The sequence below is a fragment of the Tamandua tetradactyla genome, chromosome 15 (genome assembly GCF_023851605.1).
Source record: "Tamandua tetradactyla isolate mTamTet1 chromosome 15, mTamTet1.pri, whole genome shotgun sequence".
NCBI lineage: Eukaryota > Metazoa > Chordata > Mammalia > Pilosa > Myrmecophagidae > Tamandua > Tamandua tetradactyla.
The window spans coordinates 77,717,928-77,730,348 of NC_135341.1; the positions used below are offsets into that span (position 1 = coordinate 77,717,928).

General features: G+C 46.2%; 1 protein-coding gene across 2 annotated transcripts in view; it reads right to left on the reverse strand.

The window, feature by feature from the left end:
• The window catches only part of SLCO2A1 (solute carrier organic anion transporter family member 2A1), a 91,908-nt gene that overhangs the window by 15,588 nt on the left and 63,899 nt on the right, over nucleotides 1-12,421 (reverse strand). For both annotated transcript variants that reach the window (XM_077130162.1, XM_077130163.1), the window contains exons 9-11: nucleotides 10,905-11,094; nucleotides 8,784-8,949; nucleotides 6,313-6,476 (exon numbers count right to left, since the gene is read on the reverse strand). In XM_077130162.1, coding sequence (XP_076986277.1) covers nucleotides 6,313-6,476; nucleotides 8,784-8,949; nucleotides 10,905-11,094 — 520 coding nt within the window. The remainder of the gene's footprint in view (nucleotides 1-6,312; nucleotides 6,477-8,783; nucleotides 8,950-10,904; nucleotides 11,095-12,421) is intronic.

Here is a 12,421-nt window from a genome sequence, read left to right on the forward strand (position 1 = left end):
TAGTAGTCACATTTCCACCTAATATAATTCAACTGTCCTGCCTACAACCAGGAACACACTAAATCTTTCCCCAGAAGAGGATGTAAGTCTTTGGGTAATATTCACTCTTAAACGAGATAATCTGTAATTTAAATACTTTGATGTAAAGTTAATACAACGTATGTGATCAGTGGCTAAGATAAGGGAAGCAATCAAAGATATTTGCTTTATTTAAACAATTGGACACCATAACCTAGCCAGGTAGACATATGAACTTAACCATCACAGTTATGGTAAGATAAGGTCATATATCCTGCCGTTTCTGTTTCCCTCTGGAACCTTAACTAATACAAATTTTGGTACTGACAGTGGTTTTGAGAAACAGGATCTTTAGGATAAGATTTCTGAGTTGATTTCGGAGTTTTTAAAATTGCTTCTTTGATCTGATTAGATTAAAAACCACTAATGACTATTTCCAATGATAAAGATGGCACTGAAAGTGAGCTGAATTTGGTATGAATTGGCAACAGAGATACACAAAATATCACCATTGGATACTGCTACCCAAATGCTTATAAGAGGCAAGGCTCTGGGTGACAGTGTATTTGATACCTCAACAAAGATTTGTGTAGCTAATACTGACGTCGGCTGATTGTTCCTAAATAAACTGGATACAGCTGTTAAAGAGAGGAATACACTTAAGGTTTCAAATTCCCAGCTCAAGTGCCACATGAAGGACATGAAAATTTCTATGTATGCCCTGAAAGAAACTCCTAATTCCTACAGCAGTAGATATGAGATTTCAGAAAACCAGACTCAGAGCCTTATTGTGTGAGCTGCTTATTACAACATAAATTGAATTCCCAACTTTGCAGGGTGTCTGTTGTTAAAATGAGGGCCTTTGCGGGGAAGGAGTGGGATCCTGAAAATTGGAATGGAGGCATATGACTGATAATGATGATGGTGAGGACATTGAACCCCAGATTCTGCTGAGTCTTCTTTAACAGATAAACCTGTAACTGCGTCTTCCTGAGGAAAGAACCCTAACACTTCCACAAGAAGAGATTAACCCTGTTTCACAAGGTGAAATGGTAATTCTCTCATGACACACTCCCACCACCCCTCTTTTCTTCTAGACCTATAACTAGACTGAAGTCCTAGCAGGCCCAAAAGGTGAGATACAAAATGTGACCCACAAAGAGATGTGCTACACTCCAAAGAATTGCATGATTTTTCTAATTTATATAAATAGAAATCAGGGAATGTGTGGAAATGGGTATTAAGGGTGTGGTATAATGGTGGAAGGAATACAAAGTTGGATCAGGGTGAACTTATTGAAATGGATCCACTAAGCAGGGATTCTGGATTCATTGTTATAGCTTAAGTGTTTAGAAAGGGCTCTAAGTTTGTTCAGGTAGTTGGCTAAAGCATGGGCCAAAATGTGGCTTATGTTACCTGAAGATGAAATGCTAGAACTGCCCTGGTACAATATAAATGAGAATATACAAAGGCTTAGAGAGATTGGAAATGTTAGTGTGGCATTACCAGGTAAGATCTGCTTATCCACCCGAAGAGGACACAACTTCCATTGTGAGTAATAAGTCTGCTCCTTCCCTGAAGAGCTGTGGTTGCTCTTCTCTGTAAGTCAGACATTGCTGTGGGAACTGCTACCACTGACTTTGCATCCTTAAACACAATAGGGATGATCAGATCCCAGGTCAGCAGAAGCCAAGTGGTGGCTTTGAATCGCCAAAGACAAGGCAGATGTGGCTACCATAATGTACAGCAGATTCAAGAAGCATTGATCAAAATAGTCTGATTCATAGAGACCTACGGTATTGGTTAGTTGATATGGTGTACTTAGAAGTGAAATGGGTGGGCGGTCTACCAAATTCTTACTTGATCTGAATAGAGAGAAGAGTTCTAGGTCAAGTGAACGTAAATCTAACTTGAATCATAAAGAGAAAGAGTCACAGCCTCTTAATCAATTCCCAGATTTGAGACACAGGTTACAGAGCTGCAAACTCTTGAATAAAAGAAAGGCAGGGTCCATTTGGGGAAGACTCCATTACCCTGCCTAAAATTTGTACCATTATTCTTCCCCCTAGCCTTCCCCAAAGAGACCTCCAGCCTTTTAACAGCGTAGCAGTGAATTGTGGAAAAGGAAATGATCAGACATTTGGGGAATTATTAGATGCTGGCTCAGAACTGACATTAATTCCAGGAGACCCAAAACATCAGTCAGAGTAGGACCTTATGGAGGTCAGGTGATCACTGGAGTTTCTGCTCAGGCCTGTCTCACAGTGGGTCAAATAGGTCCCTGAACTCATTCTGTGGTTATTTTCCCAGTTCTGGAATATATAATTGGAACAGACATACTCAACAACTGGCAGAATCCCCACATTGGTTTTCTTACTCATGGAGTGAGGGCTATAGTGGTAGGAAAAGCCAAGTGGAACCCAGTAGAACTGCCTCTACCTAGAAAAATAGTAAATCAAAAGCAATACTGCATTCCTGAAGGGTCTGTAGAGATTAGTGTCACCATCAAGGACTTGAGGATGCAGGGGTAGTGATTCTTACCACATCCCCATTCAACTCTCTTATTTGGTCTGTGCAGAAAACAAATGGATCTTGGAGTATAACAGTGAATTATCATTAACTTAACCAGTGGTGACTCCTATTGCAGCTGCTATTCTATCATGTTTGAGCAAATAAACACATCCCCTGGTACCTGGTATGTAACTATTGATCTGGCAAATGTTTTTTCTTGATTCCTGTTAATAAAGACCACCAGAAACAGTTTGCTTTCACCTGTCAAGGCCAGCAATACACCTTCACTTTTCTATCTCAGTGGTATATCAACTCTCCAGCCCTATATAATAATATAGTCCACAGGGAACTTGACCATCTCTCCCTTCCATAAGATATCACACTGGTCCATTATATAGATGGCATTATGCTGATTGGACCTAGGGAACAAGAAGTAGCAACTATTTTAGACTTCTTGGAAGGGAATTTGCATGTCAGAGTTTGGGAGATAAATCCAGCGAAAATTCAGAGTCCTTCCTCCTCCATGAAATTTCTAGGCGTTCAGTGGTTTGAGACATGTTGAGATATCCCTTCTAAGATGAAGGCTGAGCTGTTATATCTGGCTCCTCCTACAACTCAAAATGAGGTTTCTTTGAATTTGGGAGAAAGTATATTCCTCACTTGGTGTGCTACTCTAGTCCGTCTACTGAGTGTCCTGAAAAGCTGTTAGTTTGGAGTGAGGACTGCAACAAAAGGTCCTCTGCAAAAGGTCCAAGCTGCTGTGCAAGCTGCTGTGCAAGCTGCTCTATCACTTGGGTTACATGATCCAGCAGACCCAATGGTGCTAGAAGTGTCAGTGGCAAATAGAGATGCTTCTGGATCCTTTGGCAGGTGCCTATAGGGGAATCATAGTGCAGATCCTTAGGAGTTTAGAACAGTGCATTGCCATCCTCTGCAGATAACTACTTTCCTTCTGAGAAACAGCTTTTGGCCTGCTATTGGGCCATAGTAGACATTGAATGCTTAATCACAGACCACCAAATTACCATGAATGTCTAGTTGGCCATCATGAACTGGGTGTTGCCTGACCTGCTGAGCTATAAAGTTGAGCATAAAATGGAAGTGGTATATACAAGATAGGGCTTGATTAGGCTCTGAAGGAATAAGTAAGTTTTGGGGAAGTGGCCTAAATGTGCATGGCTTCCATTTCGGCCATATTACTTTCTATTTCCCAATCCACAGCTATGGCCTTGTAGGGGAAATCTTTGAGATCGGTTGTCTGAGGAAGAGAAAACTCCGGACTGGTTCACAGACAGTTCTGCACATATATAGGTACCACTGGAAAGTGGACAGCTGAAGCACTCCAGCTCCTTTCTGGGACATCCCTAAAGGAGAGTGGTGAAGGGAAATCCTCCCAGTGGACAGAACTTTTTGCAGTGCACCTGGTCATTTTGTTTGGAAGGAGAAATGGCCAGAGATGTGTTCGTACATTGATTCATGGGCTGTAGTCAATGACTTGGCTGGAGAGTCAGGGACTTAGAAAGAACATGATTGGGAAATCGATGTCAAAGAGGTCTGGGGGGAGAAGTACAGGGGTAGATCTTTCTGAATGGGTGAAAAACATGAAAATATTTGTGTCCCATGTGAATGCTCACCAGAGGTTGACTTCAGTGAGGAGGATTTTAATGATCAAGTGGATAAAATGATATGTTCTATGAATACAAGTCAGCTTCTTTTTCTAGCCACTCCTGTCACTGCTCAGTGGACTTATGAACAAAGTGGCCATGGTGATAGGGATGGAAGTTATGCATGGGCTCAGCAACATGGACTTCTACTCATGAGGGCTGACCTGTCCAGTCACTGCTGAGTGCCCAATCTGCCAGCAGCAGAGACCAACACTCAGTACCCAGTATGGTACCATTCTCTGAGGTGATCAGACTGCTACCTTGTGGCAGGTTGATTACACTGGATCACTCACATAACTGAAGGGACAATGTTTTCCTCTAACTGAAACAGACACATCCTCTGTATATGGGTTTGCCTTCCCTGTATGCAATGCTTCTGCAAAAATTCCTATTCATGGACTTAAAGAATGCCTTATTCACTGTCATGGTATTCCACACAGCAATGCTTCTGCTCAAGGAACACACTTCACACAAGGGAATAGACACATGCTCTTGGAATCCACTGGTCTAACCATGGTCCCAGTCATCCTGAAGCAGCTGGATTGATAGAAGAATAGCCTTTTACTCAATTCGGTGCTAATACCTTGCAGAGTTGGGGCAATGTCTGCAGGAAGCTGTGTATGCTCTGAATCAGCATGTATTCTATGGTGCTGCTTCTCCCATAGCCAAGATTCACCAGTCCAGGAATCAAAGGGTGTAAATGAGAGTGGTATCACTCACTATTACTATTACCCTAGTGATCCACTAGAAAAATTTTTGTTTCCTGTCCCTGTGACCTTAAGCTCTTCTGGTTTCCTGTCCCTGCAACCTTAAGCTCATGTTTTAGTTCCAAAAGAAAGAGTGCTTCCACCAAGAGACAAAACAATGATTCTATTGAATTGGACGTTAAGACTGCCACCTGGCCACTTTGGGCTTCTCAGGCCTCTGAATCAACTGGCAGAGAAAGGGATTACTGTACTGACTGGAATGATTGATCCTGTCAAGAGGAAATAGGATTGCAACTACACAATGGAGGTAAAGAAGAGCTTTCCTGGAATATAAGAGATCTGCTAGTACTACCATGCCCTGTGATTAAAGTCAATGGAAAACTAGAAAAGCCCAATCCAGACAGGACAACCTGGATTGTCTCAGACTTTTTGGGAGCGAAAGTTTAGGTCACCCCACCAGGTAAAGAACCATGGCCAAATATATTTACAAAACCATTTACCACATAATCCTAACATCAACTCTTTGAGATCAATATCATTATCTGCATTTGATAAATGAGGAAACTGAGGTTCAGCATGGTTGGGCAATAGCCAAGGATATTCGGTCAGGATGTTGCAGAACTGGGACCTTGGCCCTGGTTCCCAGAGTTCAAATCCTGTTTTTCCCTCTTTGCTGTAAGATAAGCAAGGACAGAAGGAAAGAAGATGGTGAGGAGGGCAGGGGTGTGGGTTAGGTGAACTTGATTGAAATATTGTTTTCTCTTTTGCTGAGGGCGAAGGGAAGGGAGGGTCATTCCCTGTTCAAACATCAGAGGCACATCAGTTCCAGCAGTAAGGGAACACCTCTTCCCTTGCCTCCCTCCTCAGGCCTGCCTCTCCCTTCCTGACCTGAGGATTTAGTCCTTGGTTTTTTCTCAGTTTTCATCCTTTCCTTTTCTGATTCTGTCTCCAGAACTCTCCTCATTTTCTTTCTTTGATTTTTTTGCATTCAACTGAATTCTCCTCCCTCCTCTCAGTTATTTTAAGATCAAAAAAATAAATAAACCTAAAGGCAGTTCCCAAATGTGGAGTCAGGGAGCCTGGCTTCAAAGGTGGCTTGGCCACTCCCCAGCTCTGCCACCCTGGGCTGGCGATTAAGCCTCCTGCGTGCAGAATGGAGGTGCCCCCAAAATACTGTCAAGTGTGGAATGAGGTGAGCACTCAGCACAGAGCCTGGCTTAGGTGGGGTCCCCATCACTGCTGTCATGACTGTTAGCTCCTCATAATACCCAAAGAGACCTGCACATTGTAGATCAAAGGGCTCTGCAGGTCAGAAAAGGGAGGTGAGACAGAGGTGGGCAACTGGGTGCAAAATCAAAGGGAAATGTGGGGAAGGTGAAGCCTGGCCCTGGGCCCCAAGAGGTGACACTCACCGCAGAACCATCATGTAGAGGGGGTTGTGGGAGATGCAGGCTATCAGGGCGGCAAAGGAGATGAGGAAGATGGTCGGCAGCAGGTAGTGGGCACAGGAGATGGGGCAGGACCCTGTCTTTGCTGAAGCAGATCCTCCGGTCACACAGCTGCAGTTCAAATAGACCTTGGAGAGGAGGGGGAGGGGAAGGAGGGAGGTCTGCTGTTACTATTTTGTCCCCATCCACTTCAAACGTCTGCACCAGCTTTTGTCAGGGAGTCCCTCAGGTTTCAACCCCTCTGCGTTTTGGGTCCTGCAGGGAGTTGGATGACATTGATGGGGAAGCTGGAGAGAGACAAGGTGAGGGTTTCGAGGTGTACCTTGTGTCCTGCCTTCAATCATTTTTGGGCAGTAGAATCCCTATTTACCAAAACCAGTTGTCCCAGGGAGGGCTGGGCACCTCCAGCAGCTACACCCACATTAGGATGCCCAGGATCCTGCTGCCAGGCATGGTCTACCCAGAGTGAGAATGCTCTCCTTTAGGCTAGGCCACCCCTGGGCCCAGCAGCAGTGGGAACCCAATGGAATCCACTGAGCTCTGCATCTGTCAGGCTTTTGCTGGAGCCTCCTTACTTAAAGGAATTCCTCTTGTCCATAAAGGCCTCCAGAGAAAGAGGTTCTGGTCTCATGTTCAAAACTCTACATGGCTCAACTCTGTTATGCAACTTGCCTTGATGGCCACTGTCCATGTCTGGTGGTCCTCAACTACCCTCTTGCTGTGTCTGCTGGCCAGCCTGTGACCATTTAAATGTCATAGCAGTAATGGGGTCAGGATCAGAACTAATGAACTAGTATGCTTTCTTCTACTAGACACTGAGAACTATGCACCCTCTTTACCTTGGGTGCTAGGCAGCTCAGAAATAAGTTATATATTTATTGCTGTAACTTCCCTCAGACTGGATTTTTTTTCATGTAGGTTTTTCCCCTTACACTTTACTATTATTCTTCCACAGAAGAATATGCTAAAGGATTTGGGACTTGCTGGTGCCTATACTGTTACTGGAAACATGCCAAAATTATTTCTGGAAGTAGATGAGTCAGAAGTACATAAAGTTAAGAAACCACAGAAGCCACCACAGACTCCTCCAATTGGAAGGCACCTAAGAGGGCATCTTGTCCAAGCTCCTCCTCATCCCTCTGCCTGGGACCCACATCCCTTTACCTACAGTGGTGGCCATGGAAGCAGCCTTGCCCTGACTTCTCAGAGAAGGGTGATGTATGGGGGACTAGCACTGCCAATGCCATCCACACAGGCTTAAGGAAATGAGATGCAGTCCTCTCTTCAGGGAGTCCTTAGGAACTGCAGAAACTTCCCATTGCTCTTAGGATAACTCTTAAGAGCAACTCCTAAGCTCCACCTGACTCTGGCCCCTCCTGACTCCCTGGTCCATCTGAGTGAGACACTTCTCCTAGCTTGGCCCCAGCGCTGGCTTTCTCTCTTTTCTCCTAAGGCACGCCCAGCTCATTCATATCTGTGGCTGTGTACCTCTTCCCTTTGCCTTGAATACTTGGCTCTCATTTCTTCACGGTGTTTTCTACTTCTGGTTATTCAGCTCTGATGCCACCTCCTGTAAGAGGCCTTCCCTGACCACCAATCTCAAGTAGATCCCATTACATCTCTGCAGGGCACTTCCTAAAACTATCTTGCATGTTTATTTGCTAAAATGTAGGCTCTGTGAGAGCAGGACCTTGTCTGATATGCTGGCTGCTGCATGCTCAGCCCCCATGGCTGTGCCTGATGGTCACTAAGTGTGTGTTAAATAACCAAACATATGGTTCTAGTTGGTTTGCTGCTGGTGGATTTTAGAAGGCTGGAGAGCTATGGCACTCTCAGAAGGGATGACAGGATCTGGTCAATATGAGTGGCAGTGGAAGTGGGCCACACAAGGGGAAGGCTGGGGCCAGGAGATAAGTGGCCTTGAAGAGAAGAGCTCAAGCCTGAGGCAGGGTCCTGGTTCTAGTCCCTTATCTGCCACTATATATTCCTATAATGCCAAGCCAGTTGAGTGGCCTCATCTGGGAGTGGAGGGGTTGAACCAAATGACCTCTTCTACTGCTTCCAGCTCTAGCATTCCAGGGCCATATCAGCAGAAGCCCCATGCCCTCGATTTATCTGGGCCAGTCCATGCCGTTTGTAGCACAGCTGGGATCCAGGACCCAGAGATGTCCATTAAGAAACATGAGAAAGAGGTTTGAAGAAGTGCTTTGGCTTGTTTCTGCTGGTAGGCCTCAAGAATTTGAATTTGTTGGAAGTGGGCCAATCTTAAATTGACTTAGGGCTGTAGGAATCTGGTCATAACCCTAGGGAAGAGGAAGCGGAGAGAGGGCGGGTGTGGCTCAGAGGAGGTCAGGATGCTGGTAATGAGTATGAGAGGAGCCCTGCCCAGAGCCCCCCTGGGATCCTTCTGCCCCCAGGACCTGAGCTGTCCTTACAGGTTCCTTGGAGGCTGCAGAGCTGATGTTGACGTCACTACAGCCAGCATGGCAAGGGGAGAGGTACTCTACTCCGTTGTCTCCGCAGACAGGGTGGAAGATGGAATCTGGGCACGAGCAGTCCCTGCGGCAGGCAGGAGGCTGTGGATGTATAGAACTTGATGTGCTGCCAGCAAAACAGGAAATGGGGAATCAAACAAAGCAAAACCAAAGAAAACGTTCCACACTCCAGCCTAGGGTGAGTGCCTGGGCTGCTTTATTGTTCCTGTGCGCCTCTGTTTATTCAGGGCCTATGCCACCCCGTCATCTGGGTTATGCTTATTGGGGCCAACAGGGAATTTGCCACTGGTTGGTAGTCACAGTACCTCTCCATTTCTTCTTGAAGGTTCATCATCTGCTTCCAAGTCAACCCACCACCCACTCCGTTGGAAGAGGGCTGATGGGCAAACCCTCCGCTCGACACCAGCAGAGTCCCGACCAACCAACCAGGTCTCCAATGAGAGAAGTGGCGGATGGAACAGGACAGTCATAGAAATTTCCCCTTCTCTTCCATACCTGTCTCAGGCTGAGGGCAGAGGCCAGAGCCCTGAAGGCATCTGGTGTCCAGTTGGCTGCCTGTCTCCTGGGTCTACATAGACATTGCCCACATTGCTTGATCACCTTGAACTTCAGCCAAGAGCATTTACTGGCCAGGCTCACAGTTTTTTAAATTGTGAGCTTAAGAAAAAAAAAAAAAAGAAGTCTAACCCTTATTGCTGGTGGCTCACTAGGGCCCTCTGATCTCTTCTCATAACCGAGCATACTATTCAAAAGTTGATTTTCTAAGTTGCCTTGCAAGATAGCAGTTCAAAAAATGAAAAGGAGAGAAAAGAGTCTGGAAGCAGAAAGGAAGATGAGTGGCAGCCAGACCCCGGCTTGGCCTTAGTGGAGGTGTCACTGCACCCCTTGTTCCCATTACCTGATGGGTCAGGTAATGTCCCATATAGGACATTCATGAGATCCTCTGGGGAGGGTTAAGATAGGGGCAGACAAATGGCAACCCAGAGTATGCTAAAACAATTACACTAATGACAGTCAACATTTATGGGACATCTACTACGCCAGGGGCTTTTACTGCAAAATCATAGCAAAAACTCTACAAATCTCCTTTTGTGGATGAGCAAACTGAAGCTTAGATAAGCTAAGCAACTTCTCCCAACCCATAAAGAGCGAGTGCCAGGACTAGAACCCTGACCTGATTATAAAACCCAGTGCTAAACTGCCAGCAAAAGCCAACAAAAGGCCCGAAGGCTTCTCATCTTCTCTCAATGCACGGTCAGCTGCAGATGGCCAGAACACACCCGGGCCCATCCTGAGCAATCTCCCCTTCCCTCACAGGTTTTCTCTCCACCCACCACAAGCTGAACAGATTATTTCAAAGAGAAACAGAGAAAATGCCAAGGCTGAAAGGTAGGTCTCCCAATGTTGCAAGTTCATTAGGCAAAAATCTAAAAGAAAAGGCTTTTGAAAGGTGACACCGAGGAAAAAATGAAAATGCTTCTTGCTCAGCATCCTTCCCCTGGCAGGCCTCTAAAGCCCTTTCAGAACATGAAGCCAGGCTTAAAACTTACAATTTATATTGCTTTATGCACACTGATAGATATTCTTTACTTTACCTGCCCTCCTCCTCACCTGCCCTAATTTTTCAAGTCTGCCATCACTTTCATTGTTCTTTTCCAAATCTTTTCAAGCCTCCTTCTCTCATCTTTCTTCAGAAGCTCAATGGGACTCTGTAATTCTAGCCGACAGAGAGATGATGCTAAACATAGCTTGCTTCCCCGTTCCTGTGGCTCACAGCCATACAGGTTCAGCCTGAAACCAAACTAAATAAGTTTTTTGGTTCTTCTTAAAAAAAAACACAAAAGTCTAACCCTTATTGCTGGTGGCTCACTAGGACCCTCTGATCTCCTTTCATAATCGAGCATACTATTCAAAAGTTGATTTTCTAAGTTGCCTTGCAAGATATTAGTTCAAAAAATGAAAAAGAGAGAAAAGAGTCTAGAAGCAGGCAGGAAGATGAGTGGCAGCCAGGCCATGGCTTGGCCTCAGTGGAGGTGTTGCTGCACCCCTCGTTCCCATTACCTGACGGGGTAGACCTCGGCCACAGTGGGAGTGGAGCACCCCATAAAGAAGAGAGGGACACAGAGTATCATGGAGATGGTAATGATGGTGGTGGCCACACGGGGGATGGTTTGCAGAGAGAAAACATAACGCTTCATGAGGATTCCTCCAAACAGCATCCCCAAGGCTGCGGCGGGGAGGTTCACAGCGCCTGCGGATGGAGAGAAGGGGCGGTCTGGGTGCACAGTCCCGGGAGTGTGCAAGGGCCACACACCGAGCTGGATCATGGAAAAGAGGAGGTCATATCATGAGGGACTGCTTGATATGCCAACAATAATACCAGCCAACGCTGAATGAATGCATACTGTTTGGCAGGCACGGTTCTAAGTTCATACAACTAAGGTAGTTATTGAAACACAGCGAACTGCTGTATCTGTGCAATGAATAAAGGCCGGGGGGTGTGGGTCGACTATGTATTTATTAAGCACATTTCATTGGCTGGCCCCTCAGTACCCCTTCACTGTGACCACATGGGGCCACAGCGAGGCAAGGGGGTGATCCCCCCAATGTGGCAGGGACTGAAGGCCAGAGGGGTGAAGTGATAGCCATGGGCTGCACAGGAGGTTGAGGGGAAACAGGGACGTCACTCTCAAATCTCATGCCCTGACCTTTCACGCCACAAGGCTGCTAGAATGCCACTGGTGTGGGCTCCCTGAGAGCTGGGGAATCGGACTTCATGGCCCGCTCTTTGCAGAAGGCAGACCTCTTAAACCTGCTGGAAGATGGAGGTGTCCTCCTGGAGGGGGAGGCACGGACAAATACAGGCCTGCTGGCTTCACTGGCCTAGTCTGGAGAGAGTCTGTGTGGCCTGGAGACCCAGCTCAGCTGCCAGAGGACATGTCTCAGGACCCCCTGGCTGAGAACCTCAGCACCTCCTGTGAGCTCCCGCAATGGGCTACAGGGCTTGGGAGTGTGGTTCATGCTGAAGGGGCAGAAAACCAGCGGGTAAAGGCGGCCAGAGCAGTGTCCTAGGCTGGGGGTTACATGCTCCCAAGGGGGTCCCAGGAGTGATGTAGGGGCTGGAGGAAATGGGGAGAATCTGCCTCTATTCCCTGGACCAGGGAACCCATGTGGCTGGGCTTGCTCAGGGTCAAGACTTGCTCTGATGCAAGGTATGTATGTCCTAAAAACAACCAAAAAGATATTTTCTCTACTTATTAACTTATGCCTCATAAGTTAGTAAATACATGGGGAAAACTGTAAGAGGGAACACTCAGCCACTGCCTATGGCTGTCTCTAAGGAGGGATGCTGTGGGAATTCTCAGTTTCTGGTTTTTAAACTTCTGGACCATTTACATTTCTTATCTAAACCGGTTTGTGTGAGCAGGAGAAAAGCCCTGAAAATGTGTCCATTGGAAGACAAATGGCATTATTTGAAATGCTTAGCGTATAATCCAAGTGTGCCCATCTCCCCCAGGAAACTGGAAACAAGATCCAGAACATAACAGGACTTCAAGATGTGTGGGGTGAATGAAGGG